The sequence below is a fragment of the Amphiura filiformis genome, chromosome 1, assembly GCF_039555335.1.
Source record: "Amphiura filiformis chromosome 1, Afil_fr2py, whole genome shotgun sequence".
NCBI lineage: Eukaryota > Metazoa > Echinodermata > Ophiuroidea > Amphilepidida > Amphiuridae > Amphiura > Amphiura filiformis.
Window position 1 is genome coordinate 63,702,802 of NC_092628.1, and position 26,921 is coordinate 63,729,722.

The 26,921-nt window shown below is 37.6% G+C and overlaps 1 protein-coding gene across 1 annotated transcript in view; it reads right to left on the bottom strand.

Annotated features, from left to right (window-relative positions):
• Positions 1-2,232: 2,232 nt before the first annotated feature.
• LOC140150729 (E3 ubiquitin-protein ligase TRIM37-like) overlaps positions 2,233-26,921 on the bottom strand; it is a 35,383-nt gene continuing 10,694 nt past the window's right edge. The window contains 18 exon segments of the mRNA XM_072172830.1: positions 2,233-6,299; positions 7,277-7,542; positions 8,136-8,295; positions 9,803-9,877; positions 10,690-10,815; positions 11,357-11,605; positions 12,329-12,588; positions 13,220-13,344; positions 13,784-13,917; positions 14,524-14,581; positions 15,006-15,113; positions 15,870-15,958; positions 15,961-16,043; positions 24,403-24,479; positions 25,036-25,117; positions 25,483-25,533; positions 25,731-25,923; positions 26,585-26,708. Coding sequence (XP_072028931.1) covers positions 6,193-6,299; positions 7,277-7,542; positions 8,136-8,295; positions 9,803-9,877; positions 10,690-10,815; positions 11,357-11,605; positions 12,329-12,588; positions 13,220-13,344; positions 13,784-13,917; positions 14,524-14,581; positions 15,006-15,113; positions 15,870-15,958; positions 15,961-16,043; positions 24,403-24,479; positions 25,036-25,117; positions 25,483-25,533; positions 25,731-25,923; positions 26,585-26,708 — 2,367 coding nt within the window. The 3' untranslated portion in view covers positions 2,233-6,192.

Sequence of the window (26,921 nt, forward strand, 5' to 3'; positions counted from 1 at the left end):
CCATATGTACTATTACAGAGTGCAGAGCCTGCCATCTTATGACTGGACGTCCACAATTGCTGTGGGTCTGCACTTAAAACAAATGCACCACCCCCTGTTAGCCTGGTCAAATGTTTTGGTTTCCCAAAAAGACAAGTGATCAATACATTCTAACTCTTTAATAGTGTCTATCAATCACATTGGGCTCAATAGAGGTGATCTATTTTTGCAATTGGAGTGAAGGTGGCAATGATAATAATTTATTGCGTTTAGAGGTGTGAATTGAACAATAACACCATTATATTTCATGATTCTCCAGCGCTAATCATATGTCAGTGAGTTTCTGTTCAAAGTTGTTATTGTAGATGTAATGGAGTTAGGAGCTGTTGGAAATTTCATATCCACAAAATAGCCATGTAATTGAGTTCAAATTTCACTAAGTATTTGATGCATACACCCTAGTTTCAATATGTCAATTGTTAATTATATTTGCATAAGTCAACAAATCACTTGTTTATGAAATGAAGCCAAGGACAAGCAAATATACAAAATGACAATAAGCTTTATTTGCACAAGAACTATTTATGCAATTTACAAAAGAATTATATTATTTACTTACAGTTTTGACAGTTTGTCAAGTCAGTTATAATTTTTGGGGAAAATAACGAAGAAAAATAAACCTACCAAATGTAGCATCAAAGTTTGATTACATGTTATATTACAACTAGATTTCACATTTGTGACACGATCAAGGGAAATAAGTCGGATGTCGCTAATATCGATTTTGAGATATTGGCACAGAAAGTGTTAAAATTCTTTTGTTTTCTATTGTTTTCAGCGATTGATAAATTAATGATAACTTCGCAAAGACAAGTCATATCAACATGGGGTTTTCAGTTTTTAAAAGCTCTAAATGTCCTCTTTAGAAACTTATGTGAAACTCATTTTTGACCAGGGTCGACAGGTGACTCATTCCCCTTGATCATGTCACATTTATGACAGTTCTTTTTTCCAACAGAAAAATTATGGAATCAATCAGGTTTTTTTCTTCATTCCCTTTCTTTGTCACTAGCATAAATTTAATCAATTTACATGTTAATTTATTTCTACATTATACCATTTCATATTAGTACAAATAGTAACATTTCACATTTGTATCCTCTCATCCTAATGGGCTATTCCAGTTGAAACCCATACACCCCTTACGGAAGACATGACCTTAATCTTCCACACAGGGGGTGTAGATTTCAAATTGAGTCACCCATTCAGGTAACCCCATTTTAAATTCACACTCCTATGTGGAAGATTAGGTAATGTTTTCCATAGAGGAGTGTATGGATTTCAACTTGAGTAGTCCAATTTTCCTTGCTCAGCAAATGTTTTACTTCAAGGCATTATCAGTGATTTCCTGAAATCAGACAATCAAAAATCAAAATAATTTGTTTGTTACTACGAATGCTTTTTGTAACCTGCAACTGCATGGAGCTTAATTTCAGCACTGCCATTTTTTTAACATTGTCAATTTTTTATTTCAAAAACAGACACCATGAAAATTCTATCCACTTTTCTTCCAATTTTAAGTTTAACTTCTCTAGGCCTATTTTTCTATTTTTGAATGATTTCACCAGCATCATTTATAACAAGGACTGCAATATGTGATGTGATCAAGTTAAATGAGTTGTTTGTTGCTAATATTGATTTTAAGATACAGCCAAAAATAGTGTTCAATTTCCTTTGTGTTTTATTGTCCTCGGCAACACTAAAATGACTATATATATATTTCTGGAACTGTAAGTCCAATTGGGATGGATTTTCATCAAACTAAAGCTTTGAAAATGGCACATACAATGAACTTAAAAACTGAATTTTGCTTGAGAAACAACAAACGATCGCATCACATTATGTGATAATAGAATTCCAGAGAGGTTAAAGCCATATTGTAACATTTCCATAAAAAATAGTATGTCTTTCCCATAAAACATTAGCTTTTACTTAAGAAATAAAGGGTAATGCATGATCCTTTACGAAAATAATGTGTCCGAGGCAGTAAAACATAAATAATGGGTGAGGCGAGCCGAACCCATTATTTAAACGCTTTTACTGCCGAGGACACATTATTTATGTAAAGGATAATGCTGCACCCTTTATTTCTATTCTATTACCACAAAATAGTATGATTTAAAGAGAAAATATCAAATTTTTTGCCCAAATATTTCAAGTTGTTTACCTCAAGGTGGAGCGACACAGCGTAGCCAAAGTGTATGCACATTCCAATAACACAACCTAACATTCCATTCTCCCCTATAAGCAGGTATGCACATACAATAACACACCCCTGACATTCCATTATCCCCTACATAAGCAGGTGTGCTGTGCGCTCTGCTGTGCGCTGTGATGATAGAAGAACATAAAGTTCGTTGCCCTTGACACTTTATCGCCAATTAATGGTCTGTCACGTGACGCGTTTCAACAAATCACAGTGCGCGATTTTGAATAATGGGTCGTGGGGGTAATAGAATGTCAGATATATGTCCCCTTTTAATTTTGAGCCAAACAACTGAGGTAAAGCAAAGAAAATTGGAATTTACTACCAGTGCCAATGTCGCAAACGCATATCACTCCGTCAGTCATGCTACGGCATGGTCTTTTGATTTGCCCCAACACCATGTATGTCAGTGTTATGAACATCGCGTACGTGTTCGACTAATATTTCCATCGTAATAATTAAACAACGGTTCCTGCACTTTATTCAAAAACAATGGATTTTGACAAAACTACAGCACCTAATTCTTGATAATAAAATTTAATAAAGTACATTAAAATCTTGTAAAAACAGAATGTGAAAAATATTGCGAACGTCCTCCTCAGCAAATGTTACAATATGGCTTTAATTTAATCCCATTGCCATGACATTTTTCCACTTAATTTATGAACACACACACAATAAACCAAATATTGATATGATTATGAATGACAGTATTAGAATACATTTTGTAAGTTGTAACAGGCAGATCAACGTTTATATATCTAATGGATCTGTATAAAGTAAACAATAAAAGCACAATGAATGTTTGTATGGTTTTCAATAACAACATGACTAAATATAAACTACAAAACTGTTGAAGTCCTGTAGATAAAAGATGGAAAAAATTAGAAGCAAAGAGTACCGACTCAAAATTCCCTCTGTGTAATGCTAGGGTTAATCAGCCATTTTGGTTTGTCGCTAATGGAGGGCAAATAAGTGTACAGTGTAAAGACTTTGATTTTCCAAATATATCAGGTCACCTTTTAAGTTTTAGCTTTACAGAGGTTTGTGCATGCAGTGTTTAGCACACACTTTTTGGCGCAATGCATTTTGAATCAAACTTTGCCACATACACTATTTTGTCCTCCATGGGCGACACACAATAATGACAGAGTCAGTATTCTTTGGTTCTACCTCATTGTGAATGCAAGTATCAAGATATGTGCCTCTGAGGAATGGGATTGTAACTATTGACAACAGAGATGCCACTTGCTTGTTGAAAAAAATCAGGAAGTTGCGAAGAATTGCCACTCATTTGATGCCAAAAAAATCCTGAAATGGCAAAAATCAGGAATTCCTGATAAATCAGGAGAAGTGGCATCTCTGTGACAAGGATCCAGTATATCAGGTTATGACTCTTTTGGGGCATAGGATGGAATAATTGATTTGCTTTGTTTCCAAAAACATGCAATAAGCTGTCTTGTGTTTTACCAAGGATAAGGAGTCTAAACTTATTAAAATCACATGCCCCAAATTCAAACTTAAATCTACAAAAGATAACCAAGTTATCTCAAGACAAAATGCCTCATCTTGAGTTAAGGTTTAGGTTATTCATGTTTGGATGAAGAGAATTCATTTGTGCCACTCATCAGTGACCATAACTTAATTTATTTTCGTTTTGGAACCTTGTGATTCTTTCAAGACTGATGTTATATGTCTGCTTGAAAGGATGGGGGATGTGGATGTATTATAGGTACTAGGTGGAATAAATAATAATTGGTCTAATGGGCTATTCCACTTGAAATCCATAAACCCCTTATGGAAGATATGACCTGAATTTTTTCACACATGGCAAATGAATTTCTGATGGGGTTAGCTGAATGGGTGACTGTATTTAAAATCTACACTCCTTATGTGGAAGATTAAGGTCATGTCTTCCATAGGGGGTGTATGGATTTCATCTGGAATATCCCAATATAATTCAACACATCTACCCAGTAATGTGTGAGAACACTTTAATACAACTGTACTCTGGGAAAACTCCACTTTATCTTTCCCCCTTTTTCATATCAATTTATGCTGAACTTGCCGCTGACCTATATGGTATACCACCACATCTTGTTTAATCTCCAATTTACAACAAAATTTGTCTATTAAGAAACATTATGCCAAAAGTACACAATTTCATGTCTTATGTTTTTAATTATTTGTTTAAGTTTTGCACTATGCACAATTCTTTGCATTTTATTTCAATAGCTCTATATGTAATGCTATGGCAAATCAGCCATATTGGTTCCTCATGGAGGGCCAAAGAGTGTACATCCATTCGGCATTTATTGGCAAAAGCCCAAAATCAAACTAAAGTTGGTGTCATTAAGCTTGTGTGTTAAGGTTTGCGCATGAAGCATTTAGTGCACATTTGTTATTGGCACAACGCATTACACACATAACACAAAGAACCAGACAATTTAAATCAAAAGTTTGCTGGGGCAATTTGAAGCTGCACTATTTTGTCCTCCATGAGCAACAACACACAAACACAGTCGAGTCAGGATACGGTGTGTCTAATGCTGGTTTCATACTACCATGCCGCTTGCCGCTGAGCGGCGTGGCGCCTGAGCATTGCAGACAAAGCGAACACAATAAAGGCTTGTCATTGGTTGAAACGCCCTGCCGCTTGCCGCAGCGGCAAGCGGCAGGAAAGTACGCTGGAGGCTTAATATCTTTCAATTATAACTATAACAAAGTTCAAAATGTTATTGACAAGATATTTCCATCATATCAATGAAACCAACTTTGACTACTATAGGAAAGTTAATATAACTCAAAATAATAACACAATTTTTTAACAAAATAAAATATAGTAAACTTTTTATAAGCTTTATCAAGATTTACATTTTTATACACACTCCACAGGCCGAGTACATACCAAATGGTCTCAAATTGACCCTTTGCACGGATCTATCATCTTGCTACCAAAACAAGGTTCTCCCTGCAAACCCACTAGCAAGAACTGCATTTTTGTTTTTCACACTTTTCTAACGAAGGCTTTCACAAAGCATATCGCCAGCCTCCTACGCTTTTTGCCAAAGTCAGTTTTTGTAATTTTGAGAACGAAGTACAAAAAATGGTTCAAGCATGCATTCAAACATATTTATTCACCAATCTTTTCGCGATAACAAATGATAATGATACAAATGAAAGGGAATAATCCGAAATAATTAGGGTAATTATGTAACTGATGCATGCTTGAACCACATTTTGTTCTTTGTTCTCATTATAAAATGACTTCGGCAATTAGCGTAGCAGGCTGACGATATTCGGCAATTAAAGCATGCATATGACATGCGAACACACACAACACATACTCTGTGGACAGAATCTTATTTTAAGATGATTGTACAAAAGGTCAACAGGGATCTACTGTCACATTTGGAGGAAATTAATTTTGCCTATAATTTCAATTGCAATATCATCACATACACATACACTATGATTTCTTATGAATGTGCCAATAACATTTTGACAGTGGAAAGTAAAGCAAACCACTTTATTCAGTCCTTTTCATATTTTGTATGTATGCTGCAAAGAAACTTAGATATGTGTTGGCAGTAGCATACGTTGGAATGGGTACTATGAACACAGCTTTTTGCTTTTCTCCATCTTCTTTTCATGATTCATCAACATCGCCACCTTGATTATCATCATCATCATCTTTCTCATCATCATATTTCTCATCATCATCATCATCATCATCTTTCTTATTGTCATCATCATCATCATCTTTCTGATAATCATCGTCATCAGCTTTTGCGTCGTCGTCATCATTTTCATCATTATCATCATCATCATCTTCAAAATATATAAATAAATAGTCACTATAATACAATTTTGTTTTCTATTTAACAATACTCTGGTCCAATATTTGGAATGCTCTCTCTATGATACTACAGACACATATTATTCTATCAACATAGTGTACTACCACTGTTATCATCCTTGTCATCTAGTAGGTTGAACATATCTGCTGTAGCACTATCATTGCTGCTGCTACTGCTGCTGTCACTGTGCTGGGCTGTAAATTAAGTGAAAAACATTTTGTTTTTAGTTACATGCAAAGTAAAACACTTGGAATCTGGGTTCTTCTTCTTCTTCCTTAATAGTGCAGGCCTCATATGTATGAGTATTAGCGCACTGCGTACAGATAAGCTGTACTTATTTTACTCTGGAACTGAGTGTATTTTTGAAGTACAGTCAACAGTACCTGGATGATCCCCTGCTCTTTTCAAAAAGCCTGTGATGTTCTTTAATGTGCACACTGCACCAATGTGAGAAATACATGTACACGGGACCGACGGCTTAAAGTACCCTCCGAAGCACTAAGCAAGTAGAGTGATGTGCCTTGCTCAAGGGCCCAAAGAGCCAACCAAGCCCAAGTGGACCTACTCAGATTTAGAACCCAGGACCATGTGATTCACAGTCCAATGCCTTAACCGCTCGACCACGCTCCTCTTTTATAGTGTGTTATGCTAAAAACCTTTAGAGCCTATTAACTTTGACAGAATCTTCTGATCACAGTAATCCATAAACCATTTATTACCAAACAGGGGCTTGCAGATAAGTAACAGCTACACTGTTATATGAACCACCCTGCAGGGAATTTCCCCTCTATGAATATCCCCACAGCTAAACACTTTTGTAATGCTTTTAAATGGCATATATACTCTGATCAGCTTGTAATAGGCGACACTCATAACATTGTGGATTAATATATAATGGCGTACATACAGCTAGGCACAGCATCTATGGGAAATGTGCTTTGCGTATTGTGTGACTGACACAGGCTTTTGTGTATTTACGCGGTTCTAAGTTAGGACTTGATTGACTCTCGCAGTAACCAGAAACTGAATAATTCTTGCCTATTACAACAAGCTGATCTAGTATAGAGAGATTATAACCCATGCCAGTATAGCTAATATGTCATAATGAGTTACAAGATACCCAGAATATCAAGATGCAATTGAAAGCCTACACAAACATGTATACACTCACCAGCATCTGTAGGACTATTTCTGTTGGATGTTGGTCTCCTTCGTGTACCACGGGTTGTCAAAGGCTCTTCCTCAACACGAGTACAGTGGGCGGCTGTTCCTGTATCCTGCTGACAATCATCTTCTCCTTCAGGACTCTGTGTGTCTGTGGTTGGGTCTCCTGGATCACTGGATTGCCTTGCCACTGAGGATGAGGCTGTTACAGGTTGCTCTGCTGTGTTGTCTTGACCTTCCTCATTAGTTGGGTCAGAGACATTGGATGATACACTACAAAAATAATGCAAGATTTTATATTAAATTTCTATCAGTGGAAAACTGAAATTCTCTTACTTGAAGTGACAATAATCATTTAAGCTCTGTTTGCAATTTTCCCTTGAAGTGTTCATTGTTAGGCCATAAAATACTGTGTCAACAATATTCTACAAGCACATAAGACAGTATATCTTCTTATCCTATATAAAAAAATACCCCCCCCCAAAAAAAAAAATTGTAATTCACTCAACATGGCTAGGATTAACCTGCATTTTGTACAAGTGTTAAAATGTATATCAATTAAGGGACTCAAAAATAGATCAAAAATATCTTTTGTTATTTTTTTGTGTGTAATGGAGAATACAGTCCACCCCAACTCTAAATCCCAAATAGCCATTTTTTCCTATTTCAGACAATGGTCAAGGTTTAATCACTCTTTACTTTTCCTGAAGCTTTAAGATAATTTTTGAATCTAGAATATAAGCTTACCTTAGTCTAGCTACTAGCCTAGCTGTATTCAACACTGGTAGTGCTACAGCTGCAGCTCCTTCTACTTCACATAGAGGGAATTGCTCTAAGGATGTATCCACTCCTGAATCAAAGCTTACCTTAGTCTAGCTACAAGTCTAGCTGTATTCAACACTGGTAATGCTACAGCTGCAGCTCCTTCTACTTCACATAGAGGGAATTGCTCTAAGGATGTATCCACTCCTGGTGCTATACCATCTGCACTATCTGAACCATGGCTGTCTCGTTTACTACCAGTACCTTCAAAGAGAGGAAAAAGTATAAGATTAAATTACAGTCCTTGTCTCTAAAAGCATGTGAATGAGACTGTATGCCATTAAGCATCTAAAATCATCATAATGAGTGCTATATAGTTAAAGCATGCCCAGGCCTGAGAGTGTGTCTTTGAAAAAATATCTGTTTTTGGCAAACAGGGGGTCTGGAACAGCTAAAAAAATCTCAAATTATTTTACCATACATACTTTTGTACACAACAAATGTGGAAAAATATATGGAAGTTGAAAAAACAATATCTGGAAACAGATTAAAATCTGGTCTCTCACACTCCTGATGCCCTAAATGTAGAAAGTAGTCTTAAATCACAAAGTCATAGTCCATATGTCAACTGATGATGACAAATGTTATTATGATAACACACAAATTTATTGAAAAGTTGAACACCCCTCTAATCCCCCGAAGCCTGCAAATATTTTGAGCCTTTTTCCAATTGTGGGTCAAGATTCAAAATTTGGTATTCTGATCTGCACAAAACACAGCGGGTGAAAGAATAGTGTATGTGTAGTGTTGGGTGCAGAGTTATTAGCCAACCATTAGATTATTTAATTCCATTACACCAAACTTAATGAAAAAAGGAAAGTGTGTGTACTGTTACAATATTAACATTTATGATGATATTTGCAAATGTATTCCTCCTAACTCTATAAAAGACACCACATTTTCTGTGTCCATCAAGTTCATATTGTAGTTTTTTACAATACACTTTCTGTTTTCAGTGGTCTGACTTAAATTGAATAAAAAAAAGTTTATTCATTTATAAGAAAAAGTTTGATTTCAAATCTTTTGACAAAATAATACATCAAAATCATATAAACTTCCAGGGCCTCAATTTTGATGAGAAGTACAGAATCAATTCTCGTAATGATTCAAGTAAGATTCGGTTGCGAGAATCAACTTCTCTCATTGTATCATACAGTAAGTGCATCGACTATGATGGATTTTGATTCTAGCAAACAAAGACGAAATTGAGGCCCTAAACTTCACTTATTAAATTTGGACAATTTGGATATCCCTGAAGACAGACCTACATAAATGAAAACTTGGTGTTTCTTGAGCTACATGTACAACACATGAAATGACAAGCATTTCCCAATGAAGTCTTTGTTTTTTTGAACCATTGATTTTATGGGACAGGAAACAGTCAAAACTTGTCAAATTGGGCTACCAAAATACCAGGTTTCTAACTAGTAAACTGGGCTGCTGGTCAGTGCAGTATCATACATGGATAATCGCATGGTAAAATCTGAATGGCTCGGAAATAACAAAGGACAATGTGACTGAGGTGATTCATACGGAAGGAGTGTATACGTCTCTGTAGCTATACATCCACCTATCAAAGTGTTAGTATCAGATGAAGTGTAGACACAAAAGCAAATGAATGAATGAAATGAATGGTCTGATGAAATGAGAAAGTGTGAACTTTGAGCAATACCAAATAGCTGCATTTGTATACTCATCATGATCTGCCTACCTAGATACTTGAGTTTGAAATCAGATATCCTACTCTCAATGTCTTGCATATCTGTGTCTGTGCCATTGGAGGACTCTATAATCAGAGTAATTGTGCAACATACATTTATTACATACACTGCAGTTTTTCTGATTTGATTTGCATCAACTTTGTTTGGTTTTGAAAACACCTCATTTATTTGATTTAAAAAATTTTTAGTTTTTAGTTTTTTTGTTATTTGATTTTCAACGCAACATACTGAATGCTGTAGAACAATTTGCCCTTTGCTCGGATCTGCCATCTTGCTACCAAAACAAGGTTCTCCCTGCAAACACATGTGCAGAGAGCGCATTTTGGTTTCTCTCGCTTTGCTAGCAAAACGCCAGAAGGCATTTGCAAAGCGTATGCGGCAATTAAAGCACACATTTGACAGAGGTATGCACACTAAACACCAATTTGCAGGTAGAAACTCGTTTTGAGATGACCATTTCCAATGGGCGAATAAACTACAATCAATCCAGTGTGCTCTACTGAACTCCTGTTCCTGCATATTTTTTTGCATAAATGCAGAAGCACGCAACACCGGGCATGGTTTGTAAGATGTGGACGATGAAACAATCAGCTCTCATGAATATGCAAGGATTCTCATTGCATACAAAGCACAGGATCTTTACCTGTTGGTGAACTATCTGTACCTCTTTAATCTACATGTATGGGTGAAGTCAAAAATAGGGCTAGTCCATCTTACGAAGACAAATTGGCAGGTATGAATTGACATGAGCTAATCTAGTGATGTCATCCAAATGTGATTACTAGCTACAAAAAGATTGATACAAACTAGTTCTAAATTATGTCCTTTTTGATCATATAGGAGTATAATTAATGTAATCAAAAACCTAATCACATACCTGATGAGTTTTTGGAGCGACCTTTTTCGCTGGTTCCCTCTTTCTTCTTATCACCAGTAACAGCCTGAGATGATAACTGTAATGAGATGCTTGGAACTGATCTATGTTTTGGCTTCCAATATGAACCTGTAAAATGATTTGAAAAAGATTTAGTTAAAGTTAATGAAAAATGAAGTAGGCCTACATGCTGGACTTCAGCATGATGGCAGGTATGAAATCATCAGCACAAAAATGACCTCTTTATAAAAGTGAAATGTAACCACTTTCTAACAATTGTTCTGATGACATGCATTAAATTATTTGAGCCCTTTCTGTTATCTAATCTAAGGTGTGTGACCAGATCCCGGGGACCAGATTGTGGTCCAATTTAAACACATTCCAAGTTTTGGGTTCAATTGCTCCATTTGTAGTACAGTGGTTAAGCTCTTTGTCTCTAATGCATAAGGTCCTGGGTTTGAGTCCTGCTGGAAGCACAAATCATCAATGATCCACCCCCTTTCTATTACTGCATTTGAATTATGTATATACAGTAAATGACAGATACCAATGATGGTAATGTCTGGCTGTTCATACACCCTGCCCTGGGCATCATAGGAGAGCCTAGTCTGAAAGCCTAATGATTCATCTAGGTTAAATAAGAAAGTTTTTAATAATGCACAAGACTTACCCAAACTATCCAGATTCACACCGCCCACAGCTCCTCTAGACCTTTCACCTCCATCAGCTGTAGGACGGGCTTCTGCTGTTGCTGATGCTGATGATGCAGCTACACTGGATGACATACTACGGTAAGATGGAGCGGATGGCACATGGACGTCTCCTTTGCTGACGCGATTCTGAAAACACTGGAGTAGAAACATCTGAGAATTCTGACGCTTCTCTTTTTCTTTCTTGAGTCTGTCTTTTCTTGATGTCCCTGCAAAGGTAAATAAATGCATTATAATTTGGAGTAGGTTTTACAATTTATATAATATATATATGTATATTTGTACAAATTTACAGAATGGACATGGTGGTGCTGTAGAATGGGGCCTATTAACAAAATGGCTACCGTATGCTGAATTTTGAAATTATATACGACAGTGAATCCAAAACCTTATCACAACTTAAAAACATGAGTCAGCATGTTTTGAAATCATTTATTACGGAGTCAGTTTTTCTAAGAACTATATCGTCCAGACTTAACATCTTTACAGAGTTTTAACATCGGAGGTAAGACTCTCCTGAAATTGCACTGCATATTCAGGTTATGACTATGTAATATTTAAAGCCACTTTCATAACTGTTCAGTGTTATATGCCATGACATCATCATATTCGATCAGTTGACCTTCTGCACGCATATCAGGACTTCTAATGTGCCATGTACTGCCTAATGTGTCCAAGCACACATTCATGAAAAAGCCTGTAACCCACTGCCACTGATATTGCTTGAAATAATTTTACTTAGATACAGCAGCCAAAGTTCTGTTACAAACTATATACTGAGTTGGTCAATAATAGGGTTGCTCCTTCATGTAATTATACATAAACTTTAGGATTAGGGTTAGGATTAGCTAAAGCTTTCTTAAACAAATTATAATATGAAGGATCAACCGATAATAGAAAAGTGCCATTCATTGTTTAAAGTTGTTACATACCATTTCTAATCTTGACCGGTGGTCTGGGCAAACAACTCCAGAAGTTATCCCCAGCAGCCCGATCCTGAGACAGGTCTATCAGACTCTGCAACAATGTCTCTGCATCCTGCAATCTCTGTAGACTTGGTTCTCTAGGTGAGGTTCCTGTAGCACGTGGAGGAGAGTTGCTTGCTTCTGCAAGGCTGGAATCTATCAGGGAAAGTTCATCTTCTTCCAGGTCTAGGAATGTAGCGTTATGTTCAACATCATTCTCACCAGACCTGATATGAAAACAATTGAGATAAACAAAGGGCATAACTTTAGAAGCATACTAAAACTTGTTGTGCTATATTATAAGCAAGTTGACAGTGATACAAATACTCCATTTTAATGACAAATCATGTCATCCTATTCAATCTTTAATTCCAGACATGAGTCAAAGTGGAATGTCCAAGAAGTCACTTAACTGTTTTCTTCCCGCCATGATGTATTTCCTCATTGTTTTTTGTATTTGCTGTTTGTAATTGTGTTTTCCCTTGCCTGAGATCGGTATGGATCAAAGTTGTTCTTGGGGCTTGAATGCTTTTACTTCTTCAGTTAATAAAGATGATTTAATAAAAAATGATGAACAAAGTTGTGCAGCAATTTGGGTGCAACTTTAGGATCTTGTATGCTACTCCTGTCTTACACCCTCTGATTATAACATTGCATATTTACAGAATAATGCACAGTATGTGGGTGGGGTACCATTTTGTAAAATCTAGCCGCATTTTGGCTCCATTTAAATACTCTAGACTTCCGAAATACAGAACAATATGAATTGCTACATGTACTTTAAAAGTATCAAAGTCCATTTGAGGCCAGTCACAATCATAATATTGTTAGTCAGGGAAATGTAATCTTTAGACTCACATTGTTTCTTCATCAATGTCATTTTCTTCTGGTATGATTTCCTCTTCATCATCATCCTCTGATTGTGCATCCTCATCTGATGAACTTGAAGTACTGCTACTTGATATGTCATGCTCACTCAGCTCCTGACATTACACAGAAATGAAGAATAACAACTTATCTAATATGTCATTTCAATAACTTAAACTGGTGAAACTTATATAGCGCATAAAACAGGAGCTGATGGCGCTGAAGTAGTGTTGAAATAGGTGTAATGCTACTATCTATGCCATGTTCACTTACTCCAGATCCCTGTGTGTACTATAAAGCATGAATGATTTGCTACATCTCTACACAACAAGCCTTCTTATTCTCAGCAAATAATATACCTGATAATGTGATAACGGGTCATATTGTCAGGTTATGAATTTGACAAGAGGAACATTGTGTTGATTTTAAATGTTAGTAAACTGTTTCATACCCTTTATATAACCCAATGTTTTCTGGTAACCTTTTCTAACCATTTGCGCATGTTTTTGAAAACATTTTGTGTTTGCTGGGCTGCCATCTTGTTTCCTGTCTTACCTGTGTTTCATCATGGCATCTTGATATTGCACTGTCATCTGTTTCATCTAATGAAATGAGGCAACCTGTTGCCATAGCAACACTGGCATGGACAGAGAGCCCTCTACTGGTTGCAGTATCATCTTGGTCTGTGTCTGTAAGAAAGACAAAGAAACAGTTGAAGCAAAAAACAAGACAAAGAAACAGTTGAAGCAAAAAACAACAACATATGTGACATGATCTTGCCAAAGGAGACAAATTTGAAACTGCAATAATAGCAAAAATATGGATTAAAAACAATAAAATACATAAGAAAATAGACATTAAAAAACTTCATAACTTCAGAACCAAGTATGCTAGACCTTTGGTGTTTTCAGTTAATGATAGCCTGTTGTATGTGTAATGTAATAATTACAGTAACTCAATTTCAAAAATGCCTCCTTTGGCCCCATGGACCAGATCGTGTCACATATGACAAGCAACGTTAAAGCTACTCCTACCATTGATGGCCATTTTGGTTTTCATAATATTGTAAGAAAGGAACCAAAATGTATTAAACATTTCAGCTTCTTCCAATTCCTAAGCACCTGTAAATGGAACCAATCAGCTGTGTCCATCTTGCCTGCTTATCTTTCCTACTACTTGAGAGGAATATTTTTCAACTAAATTTCCTCTACAAAATTGACAAGGACAGTTTTGAAGATTTTAATGTCTGCTATTTTCTAAATTACCATTTTGTGATTGAGTGCAGATATACCTACCTGGTGCTGCCTTGCTGGCTTTAGCTTGGTGTGATCTAGATAATTCTATAGCAAGTCTCTGAGAAACAGAAAAAACAAAATCATAACATTTAAGACTGACTGAATGATTGATTAATTTGCTGATTGATTGATTTGTCGATTGATTGATTCCCCAATTTATCACTATCACAAGCCTGCTGCAATGTTTGCTTTTGTAAGAAGCCTGTTCAACTTGGTATAAACAGGAGACTGCAAGTAATCTGCCATGTTTGCATGGAGCACAAAAATAGTAAATGTCCAAATTTTTGAGATTCAATTTCTTTTAACTGTTTGATTTTGGCCTTCAGTGGATTTCCATTGACTGGAAACTGCTGGAAATTTTTGACAGTGTACACAGAGATTCTTTGGTGCAACTAGATATCTAACCTGTAGTGCACAAAATATGCGAAACAAAATGTTATTAGTGGTGTAATAAAATGAAACCTAAGAAAGTGAGACCGTACCTCTTTCAGGTTGTTGACTTCAGAAACATACTGACGTTGGGCTGTTTCTAGCTGTGTGATGTACCATTGCTGGTCTCGGCACTTCTGGTAAAATGTGGGCGGTCTCACCTGACAACAAAAAAGGACACTTTGATTTTAGTTTGCTTATTTTTTTTAAATAGTTACTCCGTTCGGGGAAAGAAACAATATCAATGATAAACATGAGGTATAAGTGAGGTAACGATCCACTCCCTGAAAAACAAGGCAAGCACCTCACCAAATTTCCGGAATTCCAGGGGTGCAAGGGGGCTTGTCCGGGGAATAGGTTGCAGGATATCAACCCCCTCCAAAACAATTTTTTGCTCTTTTTATGACAAATTATCATCATCCAATTCGAAATGTAAAAAAAAAAAAAAAAAATACATTTCCAGAATTTTTTTTGGGCCACATTCGGAAGACTTACACCTCTGAATAATGATCAAGAAAAAGAAGGCCACTTCCAATCAATCAAGTGAACAATTTTCTCTCAGACTTTGGGTCAAGAGAGGGGAAAATCTTGACAGAGAGATTGGTCACATGGAAATTAGTCAATTTATGAGATGAAATGACAACAAGTATGAAAGACAATGCTAACTAAATCCCCTTTCACTCCACTTCACTCTACGTACCTCTCCCAGTTAAAAAAATATGCACTAGCTATTAAAAACGTCAGTACTTCAACATATCAAGTGTTACTTTGATCACACTAGTGCTAATGAATGTCTTGCTGGTGTTTTTGTTTTCTTCTTCTCTAATATGATCTTTTGATAATATAAGCATCTTAATTCACACAGCCTTTTTTATTTTCTCCTCAAACAATGATAAAAGATAATAAAAAATCCTTACCTGGAATTGCAGAATAAGTTTATCATCTTTGAGATAGCCCTCACTGGCTAGGAGATCCAGACGGAAAAAGCGGTTGTACCCCCAGCATTCCCTACCTCAAAGTCAGAAGCAAACTCCCTTACAATGTTCTTGCTAGAGTCATGCTGATGGACCATCTCCACTCTATATTCATATCTACAGTGCACAAAACAAGGCGATTATGAAAGTAATGTAAGCTTTAGGTGGTTAGGTTTTGACCTGTGGTGTTGTTAATTTCTGTTGAAAGGACCGGCTGTGTCAGCCCCTTGTAGTGCATAAGTATTGTGGCCCACTTCTATTGCATCAGCATAAGCCATTATTGTTTTGAGGACGATCACTCACTAACCCCAACACTCAAAGAGTTATTTGCCAAATGGAAGGGGAAAAAGGAAAAAAAAAGAGAAGAACAAAGAAGTTGTTTTGTAGTCAAAAGACAAAAAAAAGAAGTTGTTTTGTTTCCCCCAGGGACGATCACTCACTAACCCCAACACTCAAAGAGTTATTTGCCAAATGGAAGGGAAAAAAAGGGAAAAAAAAGAGAAGAACAAAGAAGTTGTTTTGTAGTCAAAAGACAAAAAAAGAAGTTGTTTTGTTTCCCCAGGGACGATCACTCACTAACCCCAACACTCAAAGAGTTATTTGCCAAATGGAAGGGGAAAAAAAGAAAAAAAAAGAGAAGAACAAAGAAGTTGTTTTGTAGTCAAAAGACAAAAAAAAGAAGTTGTTTTGTTTCCCCCAGGGACGATCACTCACTAACCCCAACACTCAAAGAGTTATTTGCCAAATGGAAGGGAAAAAAAGGAAAAAAAAAGAGAAGAACAAAGAAGTTGTTTTGTAGTCAAAAGACAAAAAAAAGAAGTTGTTTTGTTTCCCCCAGGGACGATCACTCACTAACCCCAACACTCAAAGAGTTATTTGCCAAATGGAAGGGGAAAAAAAGGGAACTAGACTTAGCTGTGGTCTAAGACCACGAACACAGCCGTGTTATGACCCTTTAATCACCTTTGACCCCAAAATTTATGAAAACCCCATAGACATTGGCTAATGTCAATGCACGTGTCCATGTGGCATCACTTTGCTATGCTTTTTGTGGCAGAAGGGGCATTTTGAAGGTATATCGTTTTATACCGGAGGTGACCCCTTACTGACCTTTGACCCCAAATGTGTGTACACCATATAGACACTGTGTTATAACAATGCATGTGTGCAAGTGGCGTCACTGTCCCACGTAATTTGTGGAAGAAGAAGCATTTTAAAGGTATTTCGTTTTATACCGGAAGTGACCCTTAATGACCTTTGACCCCAAATAAAATAATACTACATATAAACTGGGTAACCACAATTCATGTGTGAAATTACGGTTACTGTCCTATGTTTTTCTTAGCAAATAAAAATTTTTGAAGGTTTTTCATTTTACACCGGAAGTGACCCCTTAATGACCTTTGACCCCAAATCTGTGTACACCCCATAGACACTGGGTAATGACAATGCATGTGTGCAAGTGGCATCACTGTCCTACAGAATCTGTGGAAGAAGATGCATTTTAAAGGTATTTTGTTTTGTACCGAAGTGACCCCTTAATGAGCTTTGACCCCAAATAAAAAAAATACCACATATACATTGGGTGACTGCAGATCATATGTGAACATACCGTTACTGTGCTATGTTTTACTTAGCTAATAACAATTTTTGAAGGTTTTTCGTTTTATACCGGAAGTGACCCCTTAATGACCTTTGACCCCAAATCTGTGTACACAACATAGACACTGGATAATTACAATGCATGTGTGCAAGTGCCTCACTGTCCTACTGGAATTTGTAGGAGAAGATGCATTTTGAGTTGAAATCACGTTTTTGACCCCTGTGACCCCTGCATGACCTTTGACCCCACAAGTTTCATGTGACATGTAGGGGCACGGTCAATGATCATTGTGACCAAGTTAGGTCAAAATCGATGTAAGCATGCGAGTGCTAGAGCAAATGTAATGGTTGACAGAAGAAAGAAGAAGAAAGAAGAACTAGACTTAGCTGTGGTCTAAGACCACGAACACAGCCGTGTTGTTACCCCTTAATGACCTTTGACCACAAAATATATGAAAACCCCATAGACATTGGCTAATGTCAATGTATGTGTGTACGTGGCATCACTTTGCCATGTTATTTGTGGCAGAAGGGCATTTTGAAAGTTTTTTTCTCAAACCGGAAATGACCCCTTAATGACCTATAAAAACAAAAAAAAAAACACCATATATACATTGGGAAAACACAATTCATGTGTGAACATACCATCACTCTCCTATGTTTTTCTTAGCTAATAAACTTTTTGAAAGTATTTCGATTTATACCGAAGTGACCCCTTAATGACCTTTGACCCCAAATCTGTGTACACCACATTGACACTGGGTAATAACAATGCATGTGTGCAAGTGGTGTCACTGTCCTACGTAATTTGTGGGAGAAGATGCATTTTAAAGGTATTTCGTTTTATACCGGAAGTGACCCCTTAATGACCTTTGACCCCAAATAAAAAAAATACCACATATACATTGGATAACTGCAACTCATATGTGAACATACCGTTATTGTCCTATGTTTTCCTTAGATAATAAAAATTTTTGAAGGTATTCCGTTTTATACCGGAAGTGACCCCTTAATGACCTTTGACCCCAAATCTGTGTACACCTTATAGACACTGGGTAATTACAATGCATGTGTGCAAGTGGCGTCACTGTTCTCACGTAATTTGTAGGAGAAGATGCATTTTGAGTCGAAATCACGTTTTTGACCCCTATGACCCCTGCGTGACCTTTGACCCCACAAGTTTCATGTGACATGTAGGGGCACGGTCAATGATCATTGTGACCAAGTTAGGTCAAAATCGATGCAAGCATGTGAGTGCTAGAGCAAATGTAATGGTTGACAGAAAGAAGAAAGACTAGACTTAGCTGTGGTCTAAGACCACGAACACAGCCGTGTGGTGACCCCTTAATCACCTTTGACCCCAAAATATATGAAAACCCCATAGACATTGGCTAATGTCAATGCACGTGTCCACGTGGCATCACTTTGCTATGCTTTTTGTGGCAGAAGGGCATTTTGAAGGTATATCGTTTTATACCGGAAGTGACCCCTTACTGACCATTGACCCCAAATGTGTGTACACCATATAGACACTGTGTTATAACAATGCATGTGTGCAAGTGGCGTCACTGTCCCACGTAATTTGTGGCAGAAGATGCATTTTAAAGGTATTTCGTTTTATACCGGAAGTGACCCCTTAATGACCTTTGACCCCAAATAAAATAATACCACATATAAACCGGGTAACCACAATTCATGTGTGAACATACCGTTACTGTCCTATGTTTTTCATAGCAAATAAAAAATTTTGAAGGTTTTTCGTTTTATACCGGAAGTGACCCCTTAATGACCTTTGACCCCAAATCTGTGTACACCCCATAGACACTGGGTAATAACAATGCATGTGTGCAAGTGGCGTCTCTGTCCTACAGAATCTGTGGAAGAAGATGCATTTTAAAGGTATTTCGTTTTATACCGAAGTGACCCCTTAATGAGATTTGACCCCAAATAAAAAATACCACATATACATTGGGTGACTGCAGATCATGTGTGAACATACCGTTACTGTCCCATGTTTTACTTATCTAATAAAAATTTTTGAAGGTATTTCGTTTTTAACCTGAAGTATCACACGAATGCCATCGGACCCTAAACCCGTGTCCACCCCATCGCCCCTCCGTAATAAAAAAGCATGTGTGCAAGTGGCGTCTCTGTCCCACATAATTTGTGGAAGAAGATGCATTTTAAATGTATTTCTTTTTATACCGAAGTGACCCCTTAATGAGCTTTGACCCCAAATAAAAAAAAAAATACCACATATACATTGGGTAACTGCAGATCATATGTGATCATACCGTTACTGTGCTATGTTTTATTTAGCTAATAAAATTTTTGAAGGTTTTTCGTTTTATACCGGAAGTGACCCCTTAATGACCTTTGACCCCAAATCTGTGTACACCACATAGACACTGGGTAATAGCAATGCATGTGTGCAAGTGGGGTTGCTGTCCCACGTAAGTTGTGGGAGAAGATGCATTTTAGTTGAAATCACGTTTTTTGACCCCTGTGACCCCTCGTGACCTTTGACCCCATGAGTTTCATGTGACATGTAGGGGCTTGGTCAATGATCATTGCGACTAAGTTAGGTCAAAATCGATGTAAGCATGTGAGTGCTAGAGCAAATGTAATGGTTGACAGAAAGAAGAAAGAAAGAACTAGTGGCAAATGGTGGTCATAGACCACAAACCTAGCTGGGGCATGTTGGTGTTGTGGAGGTATCTGACCCCTACAAAATGTTCCAAAAATGCTCCCCTGGTCATGGGGTTTGTTTTTACCCAGTTTGAGTCCCGTACTCCTAACAGATGTCCAAAAAATTCAATTCTTTTTTCCTTTGACCTGACCTATGCATGATGTTCCCCTGGTCTTGAGGTTTGCTGTCACCATGTTTGAGCCCCGTACCTCTTACAGATATCCAGAAAATGAAATTCTACGATTTGACCACAGATGACCTTTGACATGACCCTTGCACAGTGTTCCAAAATGTTCCCCAGGTCAGTAAGTTTGTTGTTGTGGAGTTTGAGCCCCTGTATCCCTAACAGATGTCCAGAAAATGCATTTAGAAAATTTGACCTCTACATGACCTTTGACCTGACCCCTGCAAAATGTTCCCCTGGTCATGAGATTTGTTGTCACTGAGTTTGAGCCCCATACCCATTGCAGATATCCAGAAAATGAAGTTATAAAGATTTGACCCCAGATAACCTTTGACCTGACCCCTGCAAAGTGTTCCAACATGTTCCCCTGATCATTAAGTTTGTTGTCACCAAGGTTGAGCCCCGTACCCCTTACAGATGTCCAGAAAATGCGTTTCTAAAATTTGACCTCTGCATGACCTTTGACCTGACCCCCGCAAAATGTTCCCCTGGTCGTGAGATTTATTGTATCGAGTTTGAGCCCCATACTCCTTTCAGATGTCCAGATAATGCAATTGTAAGATTTTACCCCCTTAATGACCTTTGACCCCAATTCTGTGTGCAAGGTATGGGCACTGGGTAAAGCCGATGCACATGTGTAAGTAACGTCATTGTGCTATGTAATATGTGGCAGAAGAAGCATTTTGAAGATATTTGGTTATATACCGAAAATGCCCCTTTAATGACCTTTGATCCCAATTCATATGGGCACTGGATATAGGCGATACATATGTGCAAGTTACGTAATTGTAGGGTGTAACATGTAGGAGGAGAAGCATTTTGAAGTTTGTTGCCAGAAAGAAGAAAGAAAGAAAGAGGAATTGGATAGAAAAACAGTACCTAGCTGGGGGGTTGTAAACCCCCCAGCTAGGTAAAGAAAGAAGAAAGAAGAACCTGTAAGAAAAAAGACACAGCCGTGACTAACGTCACGGCTATGTAAAGAAAGAAGAAAGAACTAGACTTAGCTGTGGTCTAAGACCACGAACACAGCCGTGTTGTGGCCCTTTAATGACCTTTGACCCCAAAATATATGAAAACCCCATAGACATTGGCTAATGTCAATGTATGTGTGCACGTGGCATCACTTTGCCATGTTACTTGTGGCAGAAGGGGCATTTTGAAGGTTTTTCGTCTCAGACCGGAAGTGACCCCTTAATGACATTTGACCCCAAATAAAAAAAATACCACATATGAATTGGGTAACCACAATTCATATGTGACCATACCGTTACTGTCCTATGTTTTTGTTAGGAAATAAAAAACTTTGAAAGTTTTTCATTTTATAACGGAAGTGACCCCTTAATGACCTTTGACCCGAAATCTGTGTACACCCCATAGACACTGGGTAATAAAAATACATGTGTGCAAGTGTCATCACTGTCCACGTAATTTGTGGGAGAAGATGCATTTTAAAGGTATTTCATTTTATACCGAAATGACCCCTTAATGACCTTTGACCACAAATAAAAAAATGTCATATATACATTGGGTAAACACAATTCATGTGTGAACATACCATCACTCTCCTATGTTTTTCTTAGCTAAGAAATTTTCTTGAAGATATTTCGATTTATACCGAAGTGACCCCTTAATGACCTTTGACCCCAAATCTGTGTACACCCCATAGACACTGGGTATTAACAATGCATGTGTGCAAGTGGCGTCTCTGTCCCACATAATTTGTGGAAGAAGATGCATTTTAAAGGTATTTCTTTTTATACCGAAGTGACCCCTTAATGAGCTTTGACCCCAAATAAAAAAATACCACATATACATTGGGTGACTGCAGATCATATGTGAACATACCGTTACTGTGCTGTTTTATTTAGCTAATAAAAATTTTTGAAGGTTTTTCATTTTATACCGGAAGTGACCCTTAATGACCTTTGACCCCAAATCTGTGTACACCACATAGACACTGGGTAATAGCAATACATGTGTGCAAGTGGGGTTGCTGTCCGACGTAAGTTGTGGGAGAAGATGCATTTTTAGTTGAAATCACCTTTTTGACCCCTGTGACCCCTGCGTGACCTTTGACCCCGCAAGTTTCATATGACATGTAGGGGCACGGTCAATGATTATTGTGACCAAGTTAGGTCAAAATCGATGTAAGCGTGTGAGTGCTAGAGCAAATGTAATGGTTGACAGAAAGAAAGAAACTAGACTTAGCTGTGGTCCAAGACCACGAACACAGCCGTGTTGTTACCCCTTAATGACCTTTGACCCCAAAATATATGAAAACCCCATAGACATTGGCTAATGTCAATGTATGTGTGCACGTGGCATCACTTTGCCATGTTATTTGTGGCAGAAGGGCATTTTGAAGGTTTTCGTCTCAGACCGGAAGTGACCGCTTAATGACATTTGACTCCAAATAAAAAAATACCACATATGAATTGGGTAACCACAATTCATGTGTGAACATACCGCTACTGTCCTATGTCTTTCTTAGCAAATAACAATTCTTGAAGGTTTTTCGTTTTATACCCGAAGTAACCCCTAAATGAACTTTGACCCCAAATATGTGTACACCCCATAGACACTGGGTAATAGCAATGCATGTGTGCAAGTGGGCCACTGTCCTACATAATCTGTGGAAGAAGATGCATTTTAAAGGTATTTCATTTTATACCGAAGTGACCCCTTAATGAGATTTGACCCAAAATAAAAAATACCACACATACATTGGGTGACTGCAGATCATGTGTCAACATACCGTTACTGTCCCATGTTTTACTTAGCTAATAAAATTTTTTGAAGGTATTTCGTTTTATACGCCGGAAGTGACCCCTTAATGACCTTTGACCCCAAATCTGTGTACACCCCATATACTCTGGGTGACAACAATGCATGTGTGCAAGTGGTGTCTCTGTCCCACATAATTTGTGGAAGAAGATGCATTTTAAAGGTATTTCTTTTTATACCGGAAGTGACCCCTTAATGAGCTTTGACCCCAAATAAAAAAAATACCACATATACATTGGGTGACTGCAGATCATATGTGAACATACCGTTACTGTGCTATGTTTTACTTAGCTAATAAAAATGTGTGAAGGTTTTTCGTTTTATACCGGAAGTGACCCCTTAATGACCTTTGACCCCAAATCTGTGTACACCACATAGACACTGGGTAATAACAATGCATGTGTGCAAGTGGGGTCACTGTCCAACGTAAGTTGTGGGAGAAGATGCATTTTTAGTTGAAATCACGTTTTTGACCCCTGTGACCCTGCATGACCTTTGACCCCACAAGTTTCATGTGACATGTAGGGGCACGGTCAATGATCATTGTGACCAAGTTAGGTCAAAATCGATGTAAGCGTTTGAGTGCTAGAGCAAATGTAATGGTTGACAGAAAGAAAGAAGAAAGAAGAAGAAGAACCTGTAAGAAAAAAGACACAGCCGTGACTAACGTCACGGCTGTGTAAGAAGAAGAAAGAACCTGTAAGAAAAAAGACACAGCCGTGACTAACGTCACGGCTGTGTAAGAAAGAAAGAAGAACCTGTAAGAAAAAAGACACAGCCGTGACTAACGTCACGGCTGTGTAAAAAAAGCGAAGAACAAAGAAGTTGTTTTGTAGTCAAAAGACAAAAAAAAGAAGTTGTTTTGTTTCCCCCAGGATTCAACCCCAAGACCTCTCGGGTATATGGGTGATTGCATCATCACATCACGTCACATATACCTTGGTGCTGTAGTATTTTGTAGTATGCGAGATGGTTAGAGTAAATGAACTCCTCAATTAGACATGTGAATACACTTCCTCATGAGCCATTATTAGGGAACTTTAATAATTAGAGATATCCCAATGCATGACTGTGGACTCCCTTAATCAAGTACAGGCTCTCATTACTTTAACCGCAATCACAGATATTTCAATGCATGACTGTGGAACCCCTTTAAGTGCAGGCTCTCATTACTTTAGCTGCAATCACAGATATATTTCAATTGTCTGTTGACTTACTTGGATGTCTCTGGCAATCCAACAGAAAGTTCTAGAAACACTGATAAGTAGTTTCCTCTGACAACTCCATTTCCATCCTGCAAACAAATAATGAGCACAAATCTTGATATGCTATAATCTATATATCTACCTCGAGTCACTGGCACTAGCTTTGAAGTTCAGCGTGTTCTGTGTTAGCTTAGCGTTACTTGGTGCGTGTACATACTTTTATGCGCACGATCAACATGCCGCATATGTACAAGCAAGCAACTACGCTAAGCCAACACAGCACACACACATTGTGCCGACTTTGAAGGCACACATACCTGCAGCAGAGACGCAGCACTGTTTACACGCTGTATACGCGCGCGTTGTCAAGTTGTACTTCAGAGTGGACACACTAGTGCCGGTGACTCGAGGTAGATACACAGACTATATATCTAACACAGAAATCAGTTCACTGAATTACAGCTGATTTTATGTTGACTTTGACATAATGATTATTTGCCCTACTAAGAAAGCAAGAAATACTGAGGTATCTGGGCAAAACTCCAATGCGATGAAGATGTCTACTCTAACCTGAAAGTATAGCTCTGGCATAACTTGGCATTATGTTACATGCATTACTTAAAAATGTTTAATGTGTATACTTACAGGGTAAACTTTCAGTCTCCAGCTATGACCAGACACATGGAGCTCAGGACTATACACAGGGTCTGCTTTGTGTTGTAATGCACTACAAAGTATAGAAGTAAAAAATGGTATGTAATGATAACTACGCACTTAAACCTTCTTGTATTCTTCATTGATTTGGATTCTAAATGTTCAGCAATCTGTCACTGAAACCCCTTAAATGGTAGATGACAATTTTCAATTGTCACTCAGGCCTCTCTCCTGCAATTCACAAAATATCTAAAATGTTCATGATTGAAACATATGAGCAGGAAACACCATTTCAAAATTTGCAACAGAACCTCTTCATTTCACAGAATACTTGGAATATTGATAAATTGCATGCTCATCAAAACTTTCTTCTAGTACTACATGCTTTTAACATATACTCAGATATAACATCGGTATGTTTAAATATACAATACTTACGTGAATCCTGATAATGTGAATCTGCTTATATCATATGTCGGTACTAACTCACTGTAGAAAGTGAAGAAGAAAGAAAGAAAATTTAACACACCTAACCATTTTGTAAAATTACTAATTTGAAGCTACAAATTTATGTAACCACAGAGAAGTTTATCAATATTTACATGTGTTTTAAAAGTTACTTACATAACACATACCCCCCTTACACCAACACACCCCACCCTAGACACACACACCCCTACACACACCTGGTGAAATCTGCAGGCACTGGGGCAGTAACAAATGAGGCCATAGGTTTCCGATGGACCTGAGTGAACATCTGTAGTAGTTCACCACTCTTGGCTATGAGTTCACTCTTGGTGCATGAGCGGAGCTGGTGCTCTACTTCTTGTAGGAGGGATTCTAGTAACTCAGTCTCCTGGGTCAGTGAGTTCTTTTGACCTGTGAGAAACAAAATAATAACACCCATGAGTTTGAAACTTTTGTTGCTATTGTTACTTATATGAGCTAGAACTAAAGAGTACAGACTGTGCCATATTTGCATGTCATGCATAGAGGGCAAAAACAGTGAACCTCTGGATTATTTCACTATGCGCACATCAAACTTTGATTCAAAGTATGCTGTTATTTGCATTCTGTGTGTAACGCATGGTGTCAGAAATGTGTGCTAAATGTGCAAACCTTTGTAATGCTTAAGTTTTGTAGGCACTGGAGGTACACTATTTGCCCTCCATGAGCGACAACCAAAATGGCGGATTTACCATAGCATTACACACAGAGTAATCATGAGTTGGTACTCTTTGGGTATAATCTCTATGATATAAACAGAAAGGAAATACAATGAATCAAAGAGGTTGCTGTCTGTTTTGGGTAACAAAGATATAATATATTTCAAATCAATTTCACTATCTTGAACATGAACTAATCAACAATTTCTGAGTCAGTTTTAGATTAGGGTTTTATATCATGTTAAGCTTAAGATTATAGTTACAATTATACTTATGGCTACAATGAAGAGAACATGGCTAGAGGATGAAAAGTCACATTGATGAAATGCCATATGGAGGGATTGGGTGTGAATGACCATTGCCCGTTGACTTACCCATAAGTTTAAGAAGTTTACTCTTGAGTTGTGATTCTAATCTGGCAATCATCATCTCTACCGCATTCCGAATCTCACGCACACGCTCATCTTTAGCTGTGCGAACACTATCTACATTGCGTTCCTGAAATTAAAAGATGTGTGGATTTAACAAAGCATGCAATGGTAGCAAATACACTTTCGTTTATATATTTAAGCATATTTATAACATTCATTTTCACATTTACAGGGGTGTGAGTGACCTCTATTGAATAAAGAGGGGCTTTGTTCAAAAAAGAGGAAAAGCAATGAAATATGCTCAAAATGGACTGAAAATGAAAGAAAAAGCTATACTTTT